At 41.5% G+C, this 27,244-nt stretch overlaps 2 protein-coding genes across 19 annotated transcripts in view; both read left to right on the top strand.

The window, feature by feature from the left end:
* MGA (MAX dimerization protein MGA) overlaps positions 1-15,398 on the top strand; it is a 162,626-nt gene extending 147,228 nt beyond the window's left edge. For all 16 annotated transcript variants that reach the window (XM_073876839.1, XM_073876837.1, XM_073876835.1 and 13 more), the window contains 6 exons: positions 1,913-1,964; positions 4,230-4,436; positions 5,988-6,099; positions 6,384-6,617; positions 7,709-7,885; positions 9,164-15,398. In XM_073876839.1, coding sequence (XP_073732940.1) covers positions 1,913-1,964; positions 4,230-4,436; positions 5,988-6,099; positions 6,384-6,617; positions 7,709-7,885; positions 9,164-10,440 — 2,059 coding nt within the window. In that variant the 3' untranslated portion in view covers positions 10,441-15,398. The remainder of the gene's footprint in view (positions 1-1,912; positions 1,965-4,229; positions 4,437-5,987; positions 6,100-6,383; positions 6,618-7,708; positions 7,886-9,163) is intronic.
* A 1,297-nt stretch (positions 15,399-16,695) lies between these two features.
* MAPKBP1 (mitogen-activated protein kinase binding protein 1) overlaps positions 16,696-27,244 on the top strand; it is a 51,788-nt gene continuing 41,239 nt past the window's right edge. For 2 of the 3 annotated variants that reach the window (XM_025883989.1, XM_025883991.1), the window contains exon 1: positions 16,696-17,568. In XM_025883989.1, coding sequence (XP_025739774.1) covers positions 17,452-17,568 — 117 coding nt within the window. In that variant the 5' untranslated portion in view covers positions 16,696-17,451. The remainder of the gene's footprint in view (positions 17,569-27,244) is intronic. The other variant, XM_025883990.1, reaches the window with a different exon arrangement.

Here is a 27,244-nt window from a genome sequence, read left to right on the forward strand (position 1 = left end):
GAAAAGTTCACACATATATACGAGGGGCCATGTATGGGACTATACATTGCAGCATTGTTTGCCATTGAGAAAATTTGGAAACAACCTAAACAATTATTAGAATTCTGAAAAATAAATTTTGGAAATTTCACACTTCGGAACACTAGCAGTTATAACGATTGAACTAGAACTGTGTCTATCGATATCTCAAATACAATGTTGAGGGAAATCAGATGAAGAAAGATACACTATAATAATATTAGGGGTAGGGGTGCCTGGGTGGCTCAGTCGTTAAGCATCTGTCTGCCTTTGGCTCAGGTCATGATCCCAGGGTCCTGGGATCAAGCCCCGCATCAGGTTACCTGCTCAGCTGGAAGCCTGCTTCTCCTTCTCCCACTCCCCCTCCTTGTGTTTCCTCTCTCACTGTGTCTCTCTCTCTCAAATAAATGAAATAAAATCTTAAAAAAAAATAATGTTTAGGGGCACCTGGGTGGCTCAGTTGTTAAGCATCTGCCTTCGGCTCTGGTCATGATCCCAGGGTCCTGGGATCGGGCCCTGCATCGGGCTCCCTGCTCCGCAGGAAGCCTGCTTCTCCCTCTTCCACTCCCCCTGCTTGCATTCCCTCTCTCGCTGTGTCTCTCTTTGTCAAATAAATAAAATCTTTAATATATATATATATATATACACACACACACACACACACACACAACAGTGTCAACACACATATATAATGTTTAAAGTGCTACATAATATTTTCTATTTAGGGATGCATACATTCCTAGTAAAACTGCAAAGATATGCATGGTAAAAACTCATTTTGGGGGCACCCAAGGTGGCTCAGTTGGTTAAGCCTCCAACTCTTGATTTTGGCTCAGGTCATGATCTCAGGGTCGTGAGAACGAGCCCCATATCGGGCTCTGCGCTCAGCAGTGAGGCTGTTTGAGATTGTCTCTCTCCCTCTGCCCCTCCCCTCCGCTCATGCATGCTCTCTCCCCCCCCGCCCCAAATAAATAAATCTTAAAAAAAAAAAAAGAAAACCCTCATTTTGAGAGTGTTCACCTATGAGAAGGAAGAGAGGAAGGAAATGTGATTGGGTGGGCTGCACATAGATTTGTATTTTTTGATGAATGGATAAAGAAGATGTGGTGTGTGGTGGTATTCCACATACAATGGAATATTCCTCAGCCATCAAAAAGAATGAAATGTTGCCATTTAAAACCACATGGATGGAGCTAGAGTGTATTATGCTAAGTGAAGTCAGTCAGTCAGAGAAAGACAAATACCATATGATTCCACTCATATGTGGGATTTAAGAAACAAAACAGATGAACATGGGAGGGAAGGAAAGAGAGGGGAAACATGAGACTCTTAGAGAACATACTGAGCCCGGTTGAGGGGGGAGGGGTTGGTGATGGTGGTGATGAGGGAGAGAGGTGAGGGGTGATGGAGGGAGGCTAGATGGGTGATAGGTATTAAGGAGGGCATTTGATATGATGAGCACTGGGTGTTATATGTAAGTGATGAATCACTGAATTTACTCCTGAAACCAATATTGCACTGTGTGTTAACTAAGTAGAATTTAAATTAAAATTTGAAATGGAAAAAAAAAGATTTCCTGTATATTTGAGATGGTTTATTTCTCGAGCTACATGGTAGGCATCCAGATGTTCATTATATATTTTGTTTAAACAGTTTTGGATATATGAAATATTTCATGATTGAAAAAGTAATTTGCAGTTTTAGGGACTATTTGAATACTTAGTGAAAAAAGCATACTGTTGAAATAAATCATATTGCTCCATATCAGACCTTGGCAAAAAGAAGCTGGTTATACTTTTAAACAGTTTGGGATGGTTTTGTTTAGTGTAGCTGTGAAATAGGTCTTGGGTTATTGAATTTCAGTAAGACATTGGAAAATATTGTCTTTACCTAGGTGCCGTACCCATATCTCTGCAGATGAAAAAGCTGCTGAAAGGAGTCGAAAGGTATTTACAATATATTTAATGACAATTACTCATTTAATTAAATTGATAACATTTATCATTAGGGTTTAAAATAACATTTGTTGTATTAGCGATGACTAATACAGGCTATTTTTGCCAGTGAGTTAATATAATTAGCTTTTTTTCTTAATGAAGTTATACTCTTAAAATGCTTTTTTCCCCCTCTTAACTCTCTACTGCTAAATAGACTATTTTAGAAGAATTAAAATGGGTACGGAGTTGATGAAAATAGATGTGCTTATTTGAAAGCTAATCCTGTATTCTAATTGTGTGATGTGAAAAAAGGCTGGCATTCTTTCTTGTCTAGGCTCATGATTTTCAGTGACCTAAAAAATTAATTATTATCTGAATGTTGGCTAGCAATTCAAGAAGCCATTAAATTATGAGCTCTCTTTGATTTTCTTGATGTATTTAAATATATGATGTTGTGGCACCATAATTAAGCAAGGGTTTTTTTACCCTTATCCTTAGGCTAAGCATGGAAGAGAGTTTGGTTGTTGAAGCCATTTTCCACTTGTTACTCTTTTTAATTTAAGTGATAAAAACAGTGATGGAGATGGGGTTGAGGTGGAGAGTGGTATTCAAGCCTTTTCAAAAACGACTGGGTGATTAGTTTGGGTTTGGTCTGGTTTTGGGTGGTACATATTTACATGATTGTAATCATTTTGCATCTATCACTTATATTTTTTCATTCATTCTAAAATATTTTTCAGATGTAAGACTTTTCATAATAGCTTATATACACAAGCCACTGTTTTGTACCCTAATTATTACATGCAAATCATTTGTAGTGTCTTACTATAATTAAACTTGATATTAATTTTCTATCTTGTATCTTTTATTTTCTTATACTATATTAATGCACAATGAGTTTGACTTTAGAAAGAATGATTTTATATAAGAGTTTTGGGGTGCTATCTGGTTTATGATAAAGGCCAACAGTGTCAAAAAAAAAAACAGACATTAGAGGGGGAAAAACAAAAACCAAGAAACTGTAGAAGACAGGGAATATAATTATGACTCACTTTGTATGAGTAGTATTCACATTGTCTTGATTTAAGGTAGCCACTGTTAATGATGTTTTTCAAGTTTTCATAATCTGTGAATAAAGTATGGAAGACTTGCAGTCTTGAAAAATGTGTAAGTACAAATGACAAATTGGGAGGTGAAAGAGGGAAGAAGAAATGAAGGATACGAGTGCTGACATCCTCATTTTACAAAGATACTGTGTTGATGAAATGAGAAATTGATACAGAATTATATCCAAGTTGCAAAGGGATCAATATAAGAATTAAAATTAATGACATGTCTATATTAGGAAGAATGTGAGATGTTAGAGTGGTGTGAGCTAAGTCTTCTGCATAGCAGGAAGCAGATAGCATTGAAAATGGAAAAGAATAAGGTTATATTACTGTTTTTTACTTAGAATATAGATTCAAGAACCAGAAGAAGCCTCTAAAAGAATCAGGAAGTGGTTGTTTTTAAGGATCCAGGTACAAATGTAGGGCACAGTTGGTTTTCATTATAAGCTCTTCAAATATTTATATTTAAAACCCTATGTGCATCTATTATTACTATTTTTTTTTTTTTTTTTTTTTAGTAAGTAATTTTTAAAAGTGAAAGAGTAACAGAAAGAAGCCTAAGGCATACTGAGGGTCAAGAAAGGCTTTTCTGGAAAAATGCAAAGTTTGACTTTTTAAATGTTAACTTTTGGAGGATAGGATGGGAGGGATAGGTTTAGGCAACAGTTCATAATGGCAGGGTGGCGTGAGATTGCATAGGGCGTTTTGGAAACTTCTAGCACTTTGGAATGGTTGGAGAGAATGGTGATTTAGGAAGAGAGAGGCAGTTGATCCTTACCAACTGTAAAAGGTCTTAAAGCAGTTAAAAAAATTTTTAAACCTGTTTTCCATCAATTAAGATTTTGTTGAAATTTTTCATGTGATTTGTGTCATGAAAACAAGTTTTAATAATAAATTATATGGATAACCTTTTGTTAGATTTCCCTCTTCAAATTCTTCCTCATTTGAGAACCACTGAAATTTGAGGTGGGAAGTGATTTACGCTGTTGGTTACTAGATTTGGAGGAAGGATGGACTGAAAGTAAGATGACCAATATCAAGAGGTTGTTAAAATAGTCCAGACAGAAAACGGTAGCTATCTGGTATGGAACAGTGCCATTTGGGATGGAGGTAGAAGGCAGGTACAAATGAAAGATAATTAGGTGGCAATCTTTTGTTTGGATAGGCTCCACCAATTCCTCTGAAACTGAAGCCTGATTACTGGAGTGAAAAACTACAAAAAGAAGCAGAAGCTTTTGCTTATTATCGCCGGACACACACTGCCAATGAGCGTCGTCGGCGTGGTGAAATGAGGGATCTCTTTGAGAAATTGAAGATCACATTGGGATTGCTGCATTCTTCCAAGGTTTCCAAAAGTCTTATTCTCACTAGGGTAAGTGTTCTCTGTAAGTGACCCACAAATAAGATTTTGACTAAGAGAATCTTCTAGAGATACTATGAGAAAGAGAATCATTACCCTAAGAGGGAGATTGAAGTAGAGCTTATACTTAACATCTGAATGTGGACTAGTGAACACCCAACAAATCTCTTAAAGGGAAAAGCCCTCATGTTGAGTCAGAGTAGTTTGTCATTTAAAGTCAAATTCTTAACCAGCCAAGCTATCTTCACTTCAGATTAAGTCAGAAACTGTGGTTAGCTCTATTTACCACAATCTGTTTATGTTGGTGTTCTCCATAGCACTTAGGATAATTTACCACAGTGAAAAGCACAACATAAGTGATATTTTAACATACTTTTAACAGTTGCCAGTCGTTTTATTTATTTATTTTTTATTTTTTAGATGTATTTATTTATTTTAGAGTGGGGAGGGGCAGAGGGAGAGGCAGAGTCTTTTTTTTTTTTTTTAAAGATTTTATTTATTCATGAGAGACAGAGTGGGGGGGAGAGAGAGAGAGAGAGAGAGAGAGAGAGAAAAGAGCAGAGGGAGTAGCAGGCTCCCATGGAGCAGGGAGCCCGATGTGGGACTCGATCCCAGCACCCTGGGATCCTGACCTGAGCCGAAGGCAGACGCTTAACCATCTGAGCCACCCAGGCACCCTGAGGCAGAGAGAGTCTTAAGCAGACTGCGCTGAACTCAGAGTCCCGACGCGGGGCTTGATCTCATGACCCTGAGATCACAACCTGACCTGAAACCAAGAATTGGATGATTAACTGTGCCACTCAGGCGCCCCTAGAATAGTTTACCACAGTGAAAAGCACAACATAAGTGATATACTTACATATACTTACATATTTTAATGTTTCTGATTTTTTTTTTTTAAGATTTTATTTGTGTGTATGAGAGAGAGGGCATAAGCAGGCGGAACAGCAGGCAGAGGGAGAAGCAGGCTCCCTGCCGAGCAAGGAGTCTGAGGTGGGACTTGATCCCAGGACCCTGGGATCATGACCTGAGCAGAAGGCAGACGCTTAGCCAACTGAGCCACCCAGGTGGCCCACATAAGTGATATTTTAACATAGTTTTTAACAGTTACCAGTCATTTTAAAAGGAAATCTGAAATATCTAAGGTAGTTTCATTTAAATTGCTTTTAAGTAGAAGTTGGAGGAGTACAAGACAAGCATTCATATCTGTCTAGAACATAGTTATTTCAACCAGATTTTACTTAGACTAGGAGGTGATTTTAAAGTTGATTATTAAAATCTAAGCAGAGTAAAATGTTTTGTATCTCCTTGTAGTAGTAGAAACACCTGTGAAACACTCAGTGATGCTCTTTGGAAATAATCATGTTCCTTAGAAGTAAAGCCAGAACACCTCCTACAGTTTAACAAATAATAGTTTCTGAAGCATTAAGAATTGTTTTAAATGACATATAAAATTTTCTAAAGTATTAGATTAAAATTTTTTCATTGAAGAAATTGTATAGGCCTTACCTGTTTTTAGAAAAGAGCAAATCAATTCACATGATACTAATTTTTTGTTCTTAGGCATTCAGCGAAATTCAGGGACTAACAGATCAGGCAGACAAGTTGATAGGACAGAAAAATCTTCTGACTCGAAAACGGAATGTTTTGATACGGAAAGTCTCATCTCTTTCAGGTGAGATATGTGAATGATCTCTGGTAAAAAGAGTATAATACAACATCTTTAGTGAGGAGAAATCCTCATTTAGACTTTTCAGATACTTCTTAGTTTACGGCTTGGTTCCCAGAGTTAACAGTTACCTTTTGATTGGGTGGGACGTTTCCTCTGGATTATAATCACTCTTGCCTTCCATAGTTTTGGGGAATATAGTTAAACCAACTGAATTTCAGTTGACTCTATTTCTCATTATTATGTGGGGTCATATAAAGAGTGACAATTTATTCCCTATCAACCTATAGGTAAGACAGAAGAAGTGGTCCTGAAGAAGCTAGAGTATATTTATGCAAAACAACAAGCACTAGAGGCACAAAAAAGAAAAAAGAAGATGGGATCAGATGAGTTTGATGTGTCTCCCAGAACTAGCAAACAGCAGGAAGGATCTTCTGCATCATCTGTAGATCTTGGACAGATGTTTATAAATAACAGGAAGGGGAAACCTTTGATTCTTTCCAGAAAAAGAGACCAGGCCACAGGTAGGAGGGACATTTCTTGCTTTCCTTAATGTAGTTGAACATCAGTTTAGTTCAGTGGAGTGAGTCTTCTCTTGGCCGTAATTTTAGATTTAAATGAATTAAAGATGGGTTGTATGAAAAGAATATTAAGTACATTAGATTTTAGTTTCTAGCTTTACACACTCAAGCAAATCTTAAGAAGTTACCAGTTATGGTAACATGTAAGACCTACTTTTGTTTTGATAGCAGTCATGTTATTGTAATGTTTCAGTGAATATTTTTTTAAAGCTGCCATCCTTTCATACTTTATACCCAAGCTCTTGATTTCCCTGCAGTTTTGCTCATGAGTTGAGTTGTCTTGCTGAGACAAATAAATTGGAATTTTAAAAAAATTTAATTTTGTTGAGTCAGACTCCATATTTTCATCAGATTGCCTATCAGTGAATTGCTGTTAAGGAACAAAGTAAATTGGTTTTAAGTATTGTTCTCTCCTATCTTGATTTTGGAAGTGAGGCCTTGTTGCTTTAATATTATTACTTGTTTTTATCCTTAGAGAATAGTGTATCCTCTTTTACTTTTTGGGTTGCCTAGTGTATGAACCAGGAAATCTAAGAAAGTACGGAGGGATACTAAAATATGAGTTAGTTTTAACTTTGCTAAGAAGGGATTTTAATGATCGTGTAGTCTAGCTCATTTCATAGATGGAGAAACAAAGTTTAAGGGCTAGAAACTTGTACTTTAAGGGCTAGAAACTTGTACTTTGTAGAAGTACAAGAAGAAAAGCCAGTCTGGGGATAGAATTGTGCATGCCTTCATCTAGATTCTTTATCAAGACTGTTGGAACTATTCCGTTGAAAAAGTGGTTGCATGTTGAGTTTTCGTCAACATAAGTTCTGTCCCTTAGGAGAATCAGTGGACAGGTAACCCGTTAGGCAGTGACAGGTGGTTCAAAAAGTAAATTCCAAGTTGAGGTTCCCTAACTAAATTTGAAATTTACTTCTTGCCTTTTAAGTCAAGAGTGTGGTTTTTTAGGGTTATCTCCCAGACTCCTAGGTTATACTAGCATAATTGAAAACCTTTTATCCCTAACTTATTTCTGATTTTCCTTACAGAAAATACCTCCCCCTCTAACACTCCACACACCGCTGCCAACATCGTGATGACTCCTCAAGGGCAGTTGCTCACCTTAAAAGGTCCTTTATTCTCAGGACCAGTGGTAACTGTTTCTCCTGCTCTCTTGGAAGCAGATCTGAAGCCTCAAGTTGCCACCAGTGCTGTGGCTCAGTCAGGTATGTTGTTGTAGGTGTTGTCCTCTCTGGGTAGTGAAAAAGAGTTATCCCTGGTATCTCACTGTGACAGAGAAAGCCTTTGAATGTGTTCTGTAATGATAAAGATCTCTTCTATTTACATTTTCCTTGGAAAGAGATGACCCTCTTTTTATAACACGTTTGGCTCTATTGATTTTTTTTTTTTTAACCTGGGATTGGGAACTATTTTGTGATTTTTAGTTATTTCTGGTATGAAAAACATTGTAAACATACGAAAGTAAAAGGAAGATGAGTCATTGTTTTAGGTTTTGGTGTTAATAAATATTTATTAATTTTGTGTTGTAATCTGAGATGGTGCACTCCTACTTTACCAGCCTGATTTAGTTTGAGCACCACTCCCTTTTGGGGAAAAGGAGTAGAATTGAAAAGGAAGTCTCAGTTTGATGATTTAGGTTCTAGGCACCTAAATTTCTATTAAGGTAAAAGGATATCTTTACCAGCACTAATACTGCTAAACCCTTTCTGGAGGGGTCATCCTTTCTTCTACAGTGCTGCCTCTAGGGCTTCATTTTACCCTCAGAGTAGCAGTTAATTGGGTGAACAGACTCAAGATACATGTTTGCCCCAGGATAAAAAATAAACTGGGGAACATTTCTATAAAATAATTAAATAGAACTTAAAATAACAAAGAATATTAGAGTACTTTGGTTAGGTTTTACCTATTTTCTTGTTGGTCTAGGTTCATAATTTGAACCTAATACTCCTTTCATCTTCTTGACAAACGTAAACTGGTGAGGGCTGCCTGGGTGGCTCAGTCATTTAAGCATCTGCCTTCGACTCAGGTCGTGACCCCAGGGTCCTGGTATCAAGCTCCGCATCGCATCAGGGAGCCTGTTTCTCCCTCTCCCTCTGCCTGCTGTTCCCCCTGCTTGTACTCACTCTCTTTGTAAAATAAATAAATAAAATCTTAAAGATTATTTATTTATTTATTTATTTGACAGAGACACAGCGAGAGAGGGAACACAAGCAGGGGTAGTAGGAGAGGGAGAAGCAGGCCTCCCGTGGAGCAGGGAGCCCGATGCGGGCTCGATCCCAGGACTCTGGGATCACGACCTGAGCTGAAGGCAGACGATTAACCGACTGAGCCACCCAGGCGCCCCAGTAAATAAAATCTTTAAAAAAAAAAAAAGTAAACTGGGGAATTTTGACTACTAACTCTCTGAGATCTCTGGTCATTGGGTATGAATGAGAGTGATGCTTACCACTGTAGATCTAAACAAATTTTTTTTCCTCCTCCAGAAAATGATGACTTATTTATGATGCCAAGAATTGTTAATGTGACATCATTGGCCACAGAGGGAGGTTTGGTAGATATGGGTGGCAGCAAATATCCTCGTGAAGTTCCTGATGGCAAGCCATCTGACAACCTGAAAAGTACTATCAGGAATGAAGATAACTCCTTTGAAGATTCGGGTAGAATCTCTTCCAGAAGCAACCATAGAGATGGTAGAATGGCATTGGGTCCAACACCAGTTTTTCTGGCAAATAAAGATTCTGGTTTTCCACAGATAGTTGATGTTTCCAGTATGCAAGAAGCACAAGAGTTCTTACCCAAAAAGATTTCTAGTGAAATGAGAGGTATTCAATATAAATGGAAAGAGTGTGAATCTAGACGGGAGAAACTGAAGCCAAAGGAGTCTACATTTCATAAATTGAAGATGAAAGATCTCAAAGACTCAAGTATAGAGATGGAACTGAGAAAAGTAGCATCTGCTATAGAGGAAGCAGCATTGGATCCCAGCGAACTGCTAACGAACATGGAGGATGAGGATGATACTGATGAGACACTGACTTCATTGCTCAATGAGATTGCCTTTCTTAATCAGCAACTAAATGATGACTCTGTTAGCCTGGCTGAACTGCCCACCTCTATGGATACGGAGTTCACAGGGGATGCTCGACGGGCTTTTATCAGTAAGCTTCCTCCTGGGAACCGAACAACCTTCCAAGTTGGCCACTTGGGAACTGGTTTGAAAGAGTTACCTGATGTACAAGGGGAGAGTGACTCTGTCAGTCCTCTCCTCTTGCACTTGGAAGATGATGACTTTTCCGAGAATGAAAAACAACTTGCTGAACCAGCCTCTGAGCCAGATGTCCTTAAGATTGTTATTGACTCTGAGATAAAGGATTCCCTCCTTTCCCATAGGAAAGCCAGTGATGGAGGGAAGAGTACTTCTGGCGTCCCTGCAGAGCCTGAAAGTGTGTCCTCGCCTCCTGTTCTACACATGAAGGCTGGCCTAGAGAACAGCAGCACAGATACTTTGTGGAGGCCTATGCCAAAGTTGGCACCTCTAGGTTTAAAAGTAGCTAATCCTTCTAGTGATGCAGATGGTCAGAGTCTCAAGGTGATGCCTTCTTTGGCACCTGTAGCTGCCAAAGTTGGATCGGTTGGACACAAAATGAACTTAACAGGGAATGACCAGGAATGCCGGGAGAGCAAGGTGATGCCCACGCTGGCACCTGTTGTGGCCAAATTGGGCAACTCTGGGGCCTCACCAAGTTCTGCAGGGAAATGAACTTATTTGTCCTCAGGCAGAAGCCAGGCTATGAGGGAAACCTCCTTTCTCTGTAGGCATCTGTTTGTGTCATGGAGCTGTGATCCTTGACTTTGATGCGGTGGATAATGGTAGAGAAAGGGGGGTAGGGTGCTGACCTCGATATTAGAAATTACTACTATGAAATTCTGATCATGTTAAAATGTGTTACCTCACTTGTGGTGCTGGGTCTCCTCATCCTCTCTAAGAAGATGTGATCCATTACTGAACACGAGGTGCCCCTCTTACCCAAGGAATTCATAACAAGACTCTAGGTCCATAGTGGTTCCTAGTTCTTCCCTCCCAGAGAAAAAGCTGCTTGAGACTTTGGAGTTGCTATGGGCTGAACTGTAGTGGATAGCTGTTGTTTTAAGTGGTTTAAGTCTGAAATCCAAGGAATGTGATGCACTGTGCGAAGGGATCCAGAAGAGATAGTTTTTAGTTGGTGTTTCAAGAGTAGTGGGAGAGAGGATGGGTACCATGGAATACCAAAGTGAAACACTTTGTGTCATTCAGCAAAATTTTCTCCTCTTTCATATCCCAAGTAGCTTCCATTCCCTTATGTTTTCAATCAGAATTATAAATCCAAGCCTTCTGGTAACGTAGGAATGCTTTTAACTTTTAATACTAAGGTGATTATTTTGAGATGTTAAGGAAAATACTAGTTCTCCCTTACTGTCTGGGTGTTGAAAGATATTTCACAGTACCAGGGATTTCTACCTGGAATATATATTTTGGAGGTAGGCACAGAGGGAGCTCTCCCCTTTTCACAAATCACATCACTCAAGAGACAGCTAAAATGAAAAGCATTCCCTGCCCAGACCAGAGACAGTGGCCAAAACAAAAAATTGTGGGGCTGGATGTTTCCCAAATCAAACCAGCCTCCTGGTGCTTGAAGGTTTCATTCACTATTACCTGCACAGGATGTAAAGAAAAGAAAAGTCACAGTAGGCACTCTTTACCAGGGAAATGAGGCAGTATTTGAATCACGAGATATATTTTTTATTATCTGCTACCATGGATTCAATGATCTGTAGAGCTTTTTCACTCATTAGCTGTCAGGGTGTGAAGGACTGACAGCCTGTAAAGATAAAGATATTTATATTTTTGTATAGTTGTTTTCATAGATTTCTCAAAGGCTGAAGTTTTCAGCCTAGAAGATGAGATTTGTATTGAGTATAGAAATGACGTTTCCTATCTAGTTTGTAAATAATCATGGTGCACTTGAGGGGTCTCTTGGAAACTCCTGGGGGCAAGAATCACTATTCTGAAAATGTATAGATTGGGATTTAGCTGCTGCATTTTGCCTTTCTTAAATAATTATATTTTGGAATGTAACCCCTGTTCTGTCTTCATTGACAGGATTTGCTTGTGTTGTGAAACACTAACACAAGAGCTTCCAGTGCCTGGGCTGTGCCTAGGTGATGCTATTTCTTCTGCATCCTCCCCACCCCCCTTTGCCTTCTTTATGCCAAATCCCACTCAGCATATCTTCAGACATAGGTTGTGAGACCAGCTTTGGAATGGTTCTAGCCGGTGAATTAGTACTTCCATGGTTGGTTCCCTTTCTAGTAACTCTGGTAATCAGCAGATTGAAAAAGAGTGGAAAAATTTCCTCTGCAAATTGCAGTGAGAGCAAATTCTTTGTTGGTTTTGTGCTACTTGCCTTTCTAGACATGCTTATCAGCATTCAACCTTCCCTCCTTTAAAGGTTTTTGAAGAAGCTTGAAGTAGGTAATGAGTGCCCCTCAGCTTCTCATTACCCCTCCCACTCCTCTTTACCCAGCAGATTTCATTCAATGCCTTAGCCAAGGAGTCCAGCACCTGTCTCCCCTGCTAATAATTGTCCTTGGAGATCCTAGTACTTTAATCCAGGTATAGCAGTTTCCCATTATTAACTTGCTTGTCTCGTCCTCACATTTCCTCCTGACTTCCCAAGGCTCTTGTTATGGCTTTTGAGGGTCAGCCAAAGGAGAAGGCAAGTGAGTTGAATAATCCTCAGGAAAAGAAGGACCATTCTGCTTCTGAACACTGTTCCCTTTTTTAGGAGAAAATAAACAGGTAATAATCAGTTCTTGATGGGAAGATAGTTGACATGAGAGATGTACAAAGATGGAAATGAGAGATGATTCCAGGTGTTTAAGGAAGGCTGCAGATGTCTTTACAAACTCCCAAGATAATGGTGTTTTCAAGACCTCTTAGAACTAGTAAGTTGTGAGGGCTAATTTGGAGGGCTCAGTCTTCACAACACTCCTGCAGTCGTGACAGAAATCTCAAATCTCCAAAAACTCCTTTTAACCTTACCCCAGGAGAAACTGATCTATGAAAATGACATGTGTGATTATGAAAGATGTAGTTGAGTGAGAGGAGTTGAGGAATTGGGAGGATAGTGAGCTCTCACCTTAACACTATAAGAAGCATGATCTCAGTAGACCAATAATTCGCCTTTTTATACATCTGTAAATAAATGGAATGTTTTTAAGAATATAATTATGTCAGATTTAGCCTTTTCTTTTATATATTAAATATATATCTTTCCTTTTCTGCTTTTGAAAAATGACTATTTTTTTAGAAATGTAAGAACAGAAGATTGGTGAGTGGAAGGCAGAATGTATAAACTTGAAATAAATCAGTTATAATAATTAAAGCAGGATTTGGTGTTGGGAGGTTTGTGCTGAGTTGGGCTCAGCAGCCCTGAGTCATTTGAGAGAGAGATGCCACTGAAGTAGTTTTATCATAGGAATTCCTTACTGTTTTCAAAGTGTCTGACATGCCATCTAGGGGAGATTTTTGCTAATCGTAGCATGTTTTACATGGAGACTTCAAAATTTTACACAAATTGACAGCAGGTGATTGTCTCAAGAAGTTCTACAGTGAAGAAAGGCTAGCCTCATAATACTAATGTGTGCAAGGTAATATGCCGGTTACCTTAGAGAATAATGGGACACAGTCTCAGGGGCTAAGGACAGTAAATGTTCTTAAAGCAAGGTACATGTTAACTAACTAGTATCAAGATTTACAAAATGTTTTATTAAAGGAGTCCTTTAGACATTCAAACTAAGATCACTAACAGATGAAGTCTGTGTATTATGAACTTCATGCAAATTACTTTGGGTAAATGTATAATAAATTCAGGGTTCCCCCTCCCCGGAACTATGGATGAAATACCTGACAGGCCCTTCTGTAACAGGTTTGAAATGTTTTGAACACAGATGAAAGGCAGATAATCCATACATAATTTGGGGCAGTGTCGAGTAGTGTGTGTGTTTTTTTGTTTTTTTCTTTTAATTATACTGGTTAAGATAATTGAATGGGATCTGGTGAATTGAGAGGTAAATGCACTTTGAAGACGGGTCTGAAAAATGGTGATAACCCTTGTTCCTCACGTCCAGATTAAAAAACAATGCACAGAGTAGGCACCACATTTTCAGGTACTTTTGTAGAGAATGATGGATAACCAAGAGTCTGAATACATTTCTGGCACATAATTGATTTTGAAGAAAATCCTTATAAAGACATCAAATCTTAATGTTATTGTATTATCTCTAATCAAATTTTACATGAACACGAATGGCTGGATACAGAAAATTAAAGCTGAGGTATACAGACTCACTGCCATTTGGAGAAAAAAGATCAGTCAAAAATAAATGCATTTTTAAAACTAGGGAATAATTTGATATAAACAAATTCTGAACTGAGGCATGGTTGCAGTATATTAAGTATGACTGAACTGCTCTACAGGGATAACATAAGCGTTGAGTAATAGTGTGATGGAGGCGTATGTGGAAGGTGAGAAGGCTAAACCATGGAATGAGTTGGGTGTTTTGAGACAGATCTAAGCTCTGCTAAATTCTTCTATCATTGCAAACTGCTGTTAGAAGAGATTTTGTTAAGTAGGAAAGCAGTCTTGGAAGCACTTGAGATCCATCCTGTTTCCAACTGCAAGCATTGATCTCAGCTGTCCCACAGTGCCTTGCATGTAAAGGTGCTCAATAAATATTTGAACTGATGAGCAAATGTTTACTCCAGCCTGTTAGTTTTCCAGGATCTTACAATTTCACCTTTTTGCATGTTAAGCCTAGGGTGAATTTTAAAATCTGATCTAATGAGCATAGTGCAAAATTGTATGCATCTATTCCTAGACATACACAATTTTAGAATCTGACAGCCATGTATGTTTAGGACATATACAAGCAGAATAAAATGTGAAATAGTGTATGGATGGTGAAATACTTATATAAGGGTCAACTGCGTTTGGAGGGTGGGTTGGCAGTTAGTTTGGAGAAAGGGATAGCGCTTTTCACGCTAGACCTAGGATTACTATTTTATGAGGAATTAATTCATGAAGCATGGGAACAGCCTACAGCCTATTCCCATATTGACAATTCAAAAGCTGCATGATATCTAGACAAATGGATTAAATGGTGAAGAATTAAAAATACATGGTTGGCCTTAGATTGGAAGTATGCAGGTTCTAGACTTAGAATATCTCATTACACTGTTCTCAGTCTTTCAGCTAGATCATTTTAGACAATGAAAGGAGCTTGGATTTGTCTCTACAGCTTCAGCTTCAAATTAGAGTAATTTGGGGAACGTCTCTAAGGGGATAAACCAGGCTAACTTTGGACGGGAAATGACCAATGACACTTTGTAAACTTACCTGGCCACAAGCGATGTGAGAAAACCACTAGTAGACACAAAATGATGCGGAGAGAATTAGGGACAACTCGAGGGTGGAGGTGGCAGTTGCTGGGGCATGTAGCACACAAGTAAAGACGGCAGGTGGCACCATTTATTAGTGTTACATTCACTCCTCCCTCTCTCCCTCATAGAGGTAAAAGAGAGTAGCAAGGATTTGAAGGAACCAACTTTCCATTACATACTTTGTGGCTGACCCTTGCCTCCTTCCTTCAGATTTGAGAAATAAATGGAAAATCCCATTTTATGTTGCATTATGTCTCCATTGGGTGGAAGAGAAGGAAGCCTCATGCTTCTGGTAGCCTTTGCCAGTTGGTCGTCTAGGAGGTGACTTGCCTGATTTTTGTTTCAATGTGGGCTTTGCAGATCTCGTTTACAATACATGGCTGCAATACATACAAGTACATACCTCTTTTGCCAAATGGCTGTACAAGGTGCACCCACAGCAGTGGGTTTAGGGGTCCTCTTTTGCTAACGCGTTGTTTCCCCCAGGGGTTCCAAAGATTTGGATAGGGTGAAACTATACATATCAACGTATGCTTTGTCTGGGGTGCGAGTCTTTTGGCTTACGTTAACCTTTTCATAGGCAATCTTGAAGTAGCAACGAGGCCAAAGGACTTCCAGAAAACAGGAGACACCTAAGAAGTATGTAAAGAGTATTTCCATGCGCGCGCGCCACTTCTCTCCCCCCACAATGAACTAGAAAAATCATACCACTAAGTCTAGTGCCGACAAGTTTGTCGGTGACCTCGCCAAAGTAACGATACTAGGGAAAAGAGTAAATTTTGACAGAAACAAGGAAAAGATCTGGATCAACAAAATCCTTGTCAACTCTAGGTGAGAGAGTGCGGTGGGATCTTGGAGCCTAAAAGAAACAAATTATTTCAGGAGCATTCACTTATCTCCCTTCCCTCAACACACCTAAAGCTCAGTTCTTGGCTATCTCCCGCCCCTTTTTCGATCACGGCCAATCAGGTTGGCCAGTTCAAAACACTTGTTATCGATCTAAAGAGTTACTCAGGGGAGTCATTTCACTTAGGTTAAAGGGGAGGCGGCGAGCAGAAACGATTCAAACCGCTCTAAATCCCTGCGCTTGGGGTCGATGGGAGCAGAGCCTTATAGCTTTACCTCAACCTTGTAATTGTGAGCTAGGAGTTAGTTTTGGCTAAGGTTCCTCGGGCCTATCAAATGCCAACCGCTGCACCCCGGGGGCGTGGTTACCGTCTTGTTGGGACTCTGGGAAGTGCACTTCTCCGGAGGACCGGGCCTGATAATACCATAAAAGGCTGGTTCTCTCAATTATGAAGCCATGTTATGTTGACCTTCCTTTAGGAGCGCTCCCCGCGACTGCACTGTGCGGAACCCTTAGTTTTCGAGTCCCATCTCTGCTTCCTAGGCCCTTTTATTGGCTCCGCCCCCATAAGCCTTACTGGTCCACTCTCAGAACGCCCTCCTGGTTACAGACCGCACCCCCTCGCCTGGGCTCCGCCTCACCAGCCCGTAGTTTGGCCCAGGCGGTAGTTCGCGTTTTGAGCCGCTCGTGCCACCATAGCTACTGCTGCCGCTGCTGCTGCGGAGCTGAAATCGCCGAGCGCGATGCCTGAGGGCGCTGTGAGCGGGGTGCCCCCCGCGCCCTGGGGCTGGTGAGGCTGGGCCCGAGCGGGGGCGCTGGCGAGTTGCTGGGGCTGCTGAGGGAGGTGAAAGAGAAGGGTCCAAGGCCCCTGCGGAGGGCCGAGAGCGAGCTCCCGAGGGTCGAGGGTGGGGGAGGGAGGCTCCCGTGGCAGAACGGGTTGCCGGGCCACAGCGAGCCCCGCCGCACTGAGTGTCCCTGCGGCCGCCAGCTCAGGTGTCCAAGCCCCGGGCGGGACTCCTCGGTGGCCTCGGCGGCCTCCTTCTTTAGACCCTGCAGTTGCCATGGGAACAGTTGGGAATTAACGGGGACCAGACCAACCACAAGCCCTACCAGGGCCAATCCCATCCCTCTGGCTGAACGTCTCTGGCAGCCGTGGGCCTGGTATTTCTTTGCAGCTCTGGCTTTTTCCCCCCTCTTTTTCGTGGGTTTGTCCTTCAGACGTAAGAACCCGCGCAGGGCTTGAAGGCAGGTATGAGGAGAAGGGAGAGGGTAATGCTTAGAGATAAGAGCTGCAGACACGGCTAGGCAGAAGATAAGGTGGCCTCTGCCATCTCAGGTCAGTGGGAGGGCATACTGGAAGGACCTGTGGAGTGGGAAGGCAGTGCCGCTTTTGAGACAAGTTCCAAGACTGGGCCAGGAACTGTCCCCCGGGGCTTCTCATCATGATGGCTGTGGAAGGGTCAACTATTACCAGCCGGATCAAGAACCTGCTGCGATCCCCATCCATCAAATTACGCAGGAGTAAGGCAGGAAACCGGCGAGAGGACCTCAGCTCCAAGGTGAGTCCTAGTATTGGGAGGCACCCGTTTCCCACCGTCCTTCTCTTCTGTTCCGTGTTCCTCTTTCACCTTCCTCTTTCTCCGGAAAGAGAAGAACCAGAAGCTCTTGTTGGCTCTAAAGGATCAAGTTTGCCCATCTCTGCGCCTCAAGGAAGCAATGATTTAAGTTCAGGTTAAAGGAAAAAGAGCAGCAGGAGTGAGCATGACGAGATTTCTCCGTGAAAAGGAATAGGAGGAAGGCAACCTGGATTCAGTGTGGCTTCCCTACAAACTAAGACTGTGCTTGGGGAAGCCAGTTCATAAGTGATGACTCAGTTTCCCATTTTGGATGAGGTAGTGGGACCACATACCCTGTGAAGGGCTAAGTTGTGACTAATATAACTGCAGGTTTTAGTGTCACAGCTGAGGTTATGCAAGACAGTAGTAGCAGAAAGAACACCTAATTTGAGGAATTGACTTGCTAAATGCTTTTGCCTGGGGTCAAAACAAATTTATTTGTCTCTTCCAGAAGCCTAAATTAATTTAACTGGAGCCTCTTGGATGCTTAGGAATGATAACATGCAAGGAGCCAGGTATCTGCAAGCCAAACAGTCCTCCTGGTTTGTCCTTGCATGTTGCCTGTCTTACTCCGTGCCACCCTGCTGCACAAGTTCCTCAGAGGCCAGTCCCTCTCCATCCCCTCACTTGCCTGGGTGTTGGTCTTTATGCTTTCTTCAACTTCGTTGAGCCCCCACAATTTTGGGAATACATAAGCAGACCAAATTTATTTAATCCCTGAAGAAATCTAGGACTTTGTTCCCACAGAATCAGATTAGACTTTTGTGTCATATTAGCCTATAAACACAGTAGCCTTGTGTGGCCCAGGATTGCTATAGAGAGAGACATTGGAGACAGCAGCATTTTATTGCCTTGCCTGTATCTCTTCAGAGGATGAGTGGGCCAGTGAGTAATGACTTAGAGTGCTCATGTGCAACATGGAAGGATTCTGGAAGGACTTGGTTCAGATATCTGTCCTTTAACAGAACCTTACTTGGATGTGGTCAGAAGGAGAACAGCCTTCCTGTGTATTTCAGCAGAGGTCATATTGAATTGAAATTAGCCACAAGATTCCATGGCATTGGAGTTGGTGACCTTTCCAAGGACTCTAATAGGAGTTCATTGTTCATATTCTCCAGAGGTAGGAGAATGAGCCTGGAACTTAGAAACTGTGTTAGATTTGACTCTCTTCACTCATTTACTGTGTTGGATCATTCTTAGTACTGCAAGCTCTCTTATTCTTGGCTGGTAACTTGACAGTGACCACCACTACTAGAGCAATCTTCTCATATGTTTTGGCTTCTTTTTCTGACTACGAATGCTATAGGTAGTAGAAATGTGTAATGGGAGTTTATTCTTCAGTGTTAATACTTACTATAATTTTGGTCTGAATCCAGAAGGTGCAGTCCACCATTCTTTAAAACTTCCCATATCACTCATCATTAATGGACTCAACAAATGTTTATTGTGTGCCTGTTATGTATGGAATCAGTGATGAATAAAACATCCTTGCCATCAAAGAGCTTGTGGCTAGTCACATATATAAACAAGTAATTACAACTTGGTATGTTAAGTGCTGTCCTAGAAGTAAGCATAAAGGTCTTAAGGGCAGCACAGGGAAGGGAACCTAAGTCAGCTTAGGGGAATTAGGAAAGACTTCACAGGGGTGCTTGAACTGAGTCCTGAGGCAAGAGAAGAGGACAAGCTCTCTAGGAAAACAGTGAAAAAGAGCATCCGTGTGGCATCACCATTAAACATCCCTGTTTCAAATAGAAATTCAGTGTTTCAGACTGCTTTAAATGGCTTTGTTTGTCCTAGAGCTGTGAATGAAGGAAATACTTAGCTGAAGTTGAATGACCCTTGAGTAGTCCGACAGAGCAAGAGTGCTGGTGTCTGTCTTTAGTACCCAAAAGTAGTTGCTGTCTGTGTGTGCCTGGGACCCTACAGATGCCTGACTCCTCGCACTCCTTATTGAAGTCTCGACTTAAGATGATTCTAAAAGCCTGCCCTGTAGTAATCCACATAGGACCTGATGTATAAAGCTTTGTGAGCTGCTCTGATATGTGGTGGCTGTGGGTCATCATGGTAACAATCAGAAAGCTTGTAATTCACAGATAACTAACTCTGAAATAAAATTTGAAGACCAAAAGACATATGCCTTTGAGGATGGGGTGGGGGTAAAGAAGGAAGTGACAGAGGGCCTTTGTGCAGCTCTTACCTGAGATGGCCTGCTGCTTTGAGTCACACTGTTCCCCCTGTCTAAAGTAGCCTTTTCACCAAATTCTCCACTTAACTTTTACATCCAGCTCTATATTTACAGGAGTCTCAGGGACTTCTCTGAGTAGCCCCACTACCTTAGAACCAATCTCTAATTGTTCTTTTATGTATGTCTTCATTTCCTAAGGCCAGGGGTCATGTTCTTTATTTCTTTTACATCACACTGTTTAGTATAGTGTAAGGTGTGCAGTAAATCCTAAGTGAATAATGAATAAATGAATGAAATGAAATGAATGAAAACACTTTAATGATGTCAGGTATAGTGGGGATAAACTTGGAATTCCAGAAGAATAGGAGATAATCAGGAGGATTGGTGATGTCTTTAAAGAAATGTCTTTAAAGAAAAATTGAAATTAGGAATAATAAGCTGTTGAAAAAGAAGTAGAGATGTAGCTAGCCTCATTAGGTGTGAAGGGCGCAAGTGAGAAGGGAAAGTGCATCAATGCAGAAAGTAGTGCTCATTAAAGACTTTTTAACTCAGGAGAGACTTAGTTAAAAATACGGTTGACATATGGTTAAAAGCTGGAATGAGAGCCAAGTAGAAATGGGGATTGAGAGTCTTGATTGAGAAATGGGAACTTGAGATTTAGGATTTGTATTGAACTTTCTCTAAGGGAGGGAAGTCTCTTCAGTTAGATAGAATTAGAAAAGAGTAATTTGAGGTTTTATTGCCAGATCTGAGTCTTAATGAAGTGTAACTCAAAGTTATCAGTTGTAAACACCCTTCAACTTCAAATTCTGCACAGTTGTCAGTTCTGCCGTTCAGCCGAGGCTGTGTTTTCCTTAAGCATGTGTGTGCTCTGGGTAGCTAGCCCTCCCCTCCTTTTTTTTTTTTTTAAGATTTTATTTATTTACTTGAGAGAGAGAATGAGAGAGAGAGCACATGAGAGGGGGGAGGGTCAGAGGGAGAAACAGACTCCCTGCTGAGCAGGGAGCCCGATGCGGGACTTGATCCTGGGACTCCATCCTGGGACTCCAGGATCATGACCTGAGCCGAAGGCAGTCGCTTAACCAACTGAGCCACCCAGGCGCCCTCCTCCCCCTCTTTTCTTAAAGTTTCTGGGAGATTTTTATGTGGAGGGAGCTGGGTCATTTTTCTATTTTAACAAAGGACAGAAATGGAATGAAGCCGAGCAGGCACAATGTAAGTTAGGGATACAAAAGGATTGCCTGTGCTGGAGAGTTAGATTTTGAAAAAGTAAATGAAGAGGTTTTGAAATCCTCCTCCTCCTTAATAGCCATTTGTCCAATCTGGGCTATGTATTATTCTTCTGGAAACAATGGGTAAGATGACTTGTAGCTTTCTTCTAGTTCTCAGTTTTTATGGATACAAGTCTAATGCATTCTCTCTCTTTTTCTCTCTCATTTTTTCCCCAAATTTTCTCGTGTCTGGTTGTATGGTGGTGCTTTGAGCCTTTTAATATGTGGCTCTAAGAAGAGTTTGTGTAGGGGATTTTCATGGAAGAGAAAAAACTGGCAATAATCTAAGTGCAGCTTTTGCTCAGTGTTTGAGTCCAGGTATTAGTACTGAGACTCTTTAATCTGCCTATTTGGTAGTGGGAAACATATTCATTTCCAAAGCATTTATGTTTGGATCATTGGCTTAAGCTTGATGGCTCTCGACTTGGGGGAGGAGTCAGGACACCAGTGAGATAGAATACTTTTGCAGCATTTTTAAAAATACACATTCCTGGGGTGCCTGGGTGGCTCAGTTGGTTAAGCGACTGCCTTCGGCTCAGGTCATGATCCTGGAGTCCCGGGATCGAGTCCCACATCGGGCTCCCTGCTCAGCAGGGAGTCTGCTTCTCCCTCTGACCCTCTTCCCTCTCATGCTCTCTATCTCTCATTCTCTCTCTCTCAAATAAATAAAATCTTAAAAAAAAATAAAAATAAAAGTCTGTCTACTTCTAAAAAAAAAAAATACACATTCCTGAGCCCCATCCTAGCTATATGGAATCAGAAGCTCTGGGGGTAGAGTTTTTTAAATTATTTTATTTATTTATTTAATTATTTATTATTATTATTTTAATTTTTTAAAAAAGATTTTATTTGTCAGAGAGAGAGAGAGAGCACAAGCAGGGGGAATGGCAGGCAGAGGGAGAAGCAGGCTCCTCGCTGAGCAAGGAGCCTGACATGGGACTCCATCCCAGGACCTGAGCTGAAGGCAGACACTTACCCAGCCTAGCCACCCAGGCTTCCCTCTGGTTGTAGAGTTTGGTAGTTGTTTTTTTTTTTTTTTTAAGATTTTATTTATTTATTTGACAGAGAGAGAGAGACAGCGAGAGAGGGAACACAAGCAGGGGGAGTGGGAGAGGGAGAAGCAGGGAGCCCGATGCAGGGCCTGATCTCGGGACCCTGGGATCATGACCTGAGCCGAAGGCAGATGCTTAACGACTGATCCACCTAGGTGCCCCAGTAGTTGTTTTTTTAAAGATTTTATTTTTTATTTATTTGACAGAGAGAGAGAGAGGAAGCACAAGCAGGGGGAGTGGCAGGCAGAGGGAGAGGAAGAAGCAGGCTCCCCACAGAGCAGTGTATACATTAAGTTCCACCAGAAGCCCGCTGCTGGGTTACAGACCTGTGGCTTAAGTGCTAGGACCCTGAAATCTGTTGGCTTCATACCCAAGTACTCATTGAGGCTTCTTCTCTCTTTTTTTAAAATTATTTTACTTTATTTAGAGATTTATTTATTTATTGGAGAGAGGGAGAGAGAGCATGAATGTGGGGAGGGACAGAGGGAGAGGGAGAGAGAGAGAATCTCAAGCGGACTCTTCACTGAGTGTGCAGCCCAATATGGGGCTCAATCCCATGACCCTGAGATCATGACCTGAGCTGAAATCAAGAGTCAGACGCTTAAACAACTAAGCCACCCAGGTGCCCCCTCATTGAGGCTTCTTGAGAGTGTAGAAAGCTAGCCCAGTAAGTACACTCTTCTCCTTGGGTAGTTTTTATCTCCACTGTGTCTTTTAGACTGATTGCTCTGTTAACTGTTATGTCAGAGATAGATCTGAGAGAACTGCCCTGTTGTAGAGTCAGATATGAGGAACTGATAATTGCCTTACTAAGACAGATCAGCAGGAATTTCCTCTGTGGGCAGGAATAGGAAACTTTATGATAATATCTCTGAGTCCTGGCTGGTTTTTAATGTCACCATTCCACTACCCACTTCCCTGGGCACTCATAGGGACCAAGAGTTTTTACTGTTTAATACACCCTCTCTGGGCTCCCCACCTAGAAGTAGATGGCCAAGGGTAGAGGGCCCCTGTGGGCAGAAGCCCTGCCCCTCACCTGCCTTTTGTGAATGACCTTGAGCAACTTACTGAATTTTCTATCTATGATATATTCCTCAAGTAAGGCTTATGAAGTGTGTTGAAATCCTCAGAACAGGTGGTGTACAATGAAAAGTGTGAGGTGTTCTCCTGGTTTTGTTCCTTCTATCTCTGCTTCATTTCTCCTTCCGGTGCCTGCAGCTGCCCTCAGCCTTCAAAGTGATTCTCACTGGAGAGGGAGGATTCCTCTCTCCCCAGCCCAGCTCCTCCTTTGCTGTCTAAAATAGCCCAGCCTCTTCAGGCTTTAAGTTGTCTCGCAAAGCCTTCCGTCATCTACTTGGTCTCACTCATTTCAGAGTCTAACAGCACTGCTGCTTTCCAAGTTTCTTTTCCCTCCCTCCGCTTGCAATTTAAGGCAAGTTTCCCCCATTGGGTCAGTTTGAGTCACTGTCTTTATTTCCTGCCCATATTTTGAATGTCTTTGGGGCCATTGGTATTTCTCTGCCTTCACTCTTCCCTCTTCCATTTGTCACTTGCATGTTTCATCCCTTGACTAATGAAAAAACATTGGTAGAAGTGAGCCTTTAGCCTGACTTCTGTAACCTCTCCATCAACCTCCTGCATCTAAAGTTGGGTTTGTGGCTGTTATCACTGCCCCCTTTTTTGGAAAACAGTCCAGGGCTTGAAATTTGGGACTATGTTTATTCAAACTAAGCTTCTCTGGGAACGTGGTCTGTTGCACTGTTGTTCTCAGAGTATCTGTTGGTTTTACTTCATGGGCTGACTGCAGTGTTGGTTAGAAAAAAAAGCTACCATGTTTTCAGTAGGATTTGTTGTATTATACATCACATTCCCACTGCTGCAAGCTAAGCCTCTTGTCTAGGCTCCATTGTTTAATGCGGGCCAAGGCCAGGTTTTCTGTCAGCTTCCTTTGACAGCAGTTCTCAGTGGAGTTGTGCAGTGAGAGCTGCCCACCTGCTTGGATGTTTGTTGAATCAGATCCACATTGTGGTTTTTACCTTAACTTCTGTTACCTCTTAAAATGAAAAGAAAGGGTAGGGGAGGGCAAGAAATAAAGTGAGTATGACAGATTGGGCAGTGTGGATCTTTAGGGTTGGTATTTTTGAGTGTTCACATTTTCCACATCTTGGCTTCCTCCCTCCCAGCAGTTATATCAGCAAGTCTACAGTGCTTCTTAATTGGCAACAACATTTTCCTCTGTTTTTGAAGGGCACTTACAGAAGAATGAGTTCACATCACAGGATGGGTATCTCCTCTTAGACTTCTAGGGAGTAAATTCCACCTCCTCTCATTTTAGCACAGAGAATGTTTATAATGCTTTTTGTTGCTTCTGTAGTCTATAAAAGTCTTTTTTTTTTTGGTCTAGATTTCTAAGTTTATATGCCTTATCTCTCTTCCTAAAACTGGGATGAAGCTAAAGGTCTTTTCCCCTCCCTGCCCTTTCTTTCATAGCTGAGATTTAAATTTACTTGAAAATCTTGGAGCACTTAGTGAAACCACATGGCTGATTTCTTGTTTTTTTTTTTTTTTTTTTTTTTTTCAGTGTAGCAGATTCTTTTTTGGAGGAATTCTGAGAAGGGAATGTCTTAGGTTCTTCTGGATTTGAACATTGCTTCTCATTCATGCTGAGCACACTACGATTTCCAACTTCCCATCATACCTCTCATCAGGCTTTGAGATCTGTATTCCTTTAGTGGTGCCTCTGGTCATTACCCCATATGCTCAGCTGACCTCGTTAAAGGTGCTGGCACTTAAAAAACAAAACTAACTTTTAAAAAATTATGAAATATAACAGACACAGAAAAGCTTATGAAATATAATAATATAATATTGTATGTAATTACAACATGGTCCCCCTTTTCATCACCACCCAAAGTCAAGAAATAGAACACTGCCAAAGTGTTGGTAGTTTCTGAAGGATGTGATGCTATCAGTGTCATCATGGTGGGTGAGGATGGAGATGAGTGAGGTTTTTGTGTTAGGTAATTAATATGATTTTATTTTATTTTTTTAATTTAAATCCCCAAGGACTTGATCTTGACTATTTGTTCTTTTACTTTTCAAGTTTCTTTTTTTCCCCCATCCATTATGGATTTGTGCCATTCAGCATTTTCAGGCAGTGTGTTTACTGGAACCACATTTTCCAGATTTTGTTGTCAGTGCTTCCTGCCCTTATGTTACGCTCCTAAAATCGTACTAGAAATAATATTTGTAGTGCTAATAGTGACGAACATTTACTTATTGGCTTTTGCTATGTCCTGTGCTATTCCACATATATTATCTCATTCACATTTCACACCACTCTTCTGTCAATACTGTTACTGTCCCCGTTTTGTAGATGAGGAAACGGATGCTAGGAGGTCAGGTGAGTGGCTGGTGGTTACACAGCCAGTAGATGGTGCAGCTGGGATTCAGACTGTCTTAACTTATTGGCCATCTTAACTCCAAAGCCGACACTTAATCTTGATTCTTTACTCTTCCCAGAGAGTCTTCTTGTGCACAGTGTGACACTGAGCACAGAAGTTTATGCCTAGTATTGCTATAGTCAAGAGTTGCAGCCTGTGTTCAGCTTGGAAAAGCACAGTACCTTGAAAACTATACTTTTACCCCAACTTGCCCCATCCAAGTTGATTTGATGCATTTCTCAGACTATTTTAGATTCATCATTTGGTAACCCTCCTTTCCCTCTACATCCTTGCTTTTCTTCCCACCCCCAACTCCAGATTTCCACTTCTTGCCTGATGGTACCATTAGGAACAGTACAACTTGTGGTTCTGTGGGTCCGTGAATGTCAAGTTGACAGGGCGCAGTTCTGTGGTGTCAGATGACCATAAGCCGCAAGTAATTGCTGCTTCTCTCTCAGGTTGGAGTGAGGTGGGGGAGTGAAGTGGAGACCAGGAGATGCTTTGCTTGTTTTGGTGTGGGGGATTCATGGGCCTTGAACCTGTTTGCTCTTAGTTGGCAGTTGATTGTGTAGTTCACACTCCTGCCTGCTTGCTAGTTCTACCCTACCCCAAACCTCTCCTTGTTTATCTCTGTACTCCACCTCTTTGTTATTGCTGGGCCTGTCCCTACTCACAGCTGACCTTGTCTTTGAAGCTGTGGAGAGTTGCTGAGTTAAAATGCCTGTTTTCTGTGGAAAAAAACTGGGTCTAAAATGCCCCGTGCCAGAGCCGATCTGGATGATGACAGTTGGAATTCAGTGACCATGAAAAAGAGCAAAAATGAGGTCATTTGCCCACCTGACTGTGGTTGGTTGGGCAGGCTCCAAGGTTGCTAAGTTCCTTGAGCAAGTATCTTGCCTCCCCTGACCTCAGATTTGTATTATTTTGATTTCTTTCATCACATAGGCAATGATGATAACATTATGGGTGCAAAAGCATGGGATCTTAATACATGCTTTCCTGCAGCTGCCCTGGTTAGTCTGAGGAGAGGAAGCCCCAAGCCAGGTGGACTGGGTGGAGAGCAGTCCACAGGCAGTTTGTGATCATGGGGGAGGAGCTCAGAGCATGCTCAGAAACTCTGACCCTTGCCACCTCTCAACTGTGCGTTGGAGAAAAGCAAGCAGCTGCTTGTCAGAACTAAACATGCAGCAGGCAGGCTGTAGGCCTCCCTCCGTTCGTTACCCTGATGCTCATTGGTCAGCTTCTATTTGGGAAAATGCACGTATCCATGATTGTTTTCATATGACATAGTAACCTGTTGCAGACTAAACATGTCCTTTCTCCTTATGATGTCCTTCCTTCCCCAGGCTTTGATCTCTCTTGTGAGGCGCCACGCCCCCCCCCCCCCCCGCCCCAGCAACTGTCTTAGAGACTTGCCCTCATAGCAAACCCAGAACTGGCTAGTGAACAGGGTTTCTAAGAGTGAATGTGCAGGCAGATCAGTGTGCAGGGGCAAGAGGCAGTGAGTGGTTTTGTTAAAATGCAGATGCAGAGTCAGGTCTACCCTGGAACTCTGCAGTTCAACAAAGCTCCCAGGTGAAGCCCATGCTGCAGTTCCTTGGGCTATACGTTGAAGAGTCAAGTGTGTGTGTGTGTGTGTGTGTGTGTGTGTGTGTGTGTGTGTGTGTG

Source organism: Callorhinus ursinus, unplaced genomic scaffold (assembly GCF_003265705.2).
Source record: "Callorhinus ursinus isolate GAN/ISIS: 27379988/994484 unplaced genomic scaffold, GSC_fseal_2.0 scaffold25, whole genome shotgun sequence".
Lineage (NCBI taxonomy): Eukaryota > Metazoa > Chordata > Mammalia > Carnivora > Otariidae > Callorhinus > Callorhinus ursinus.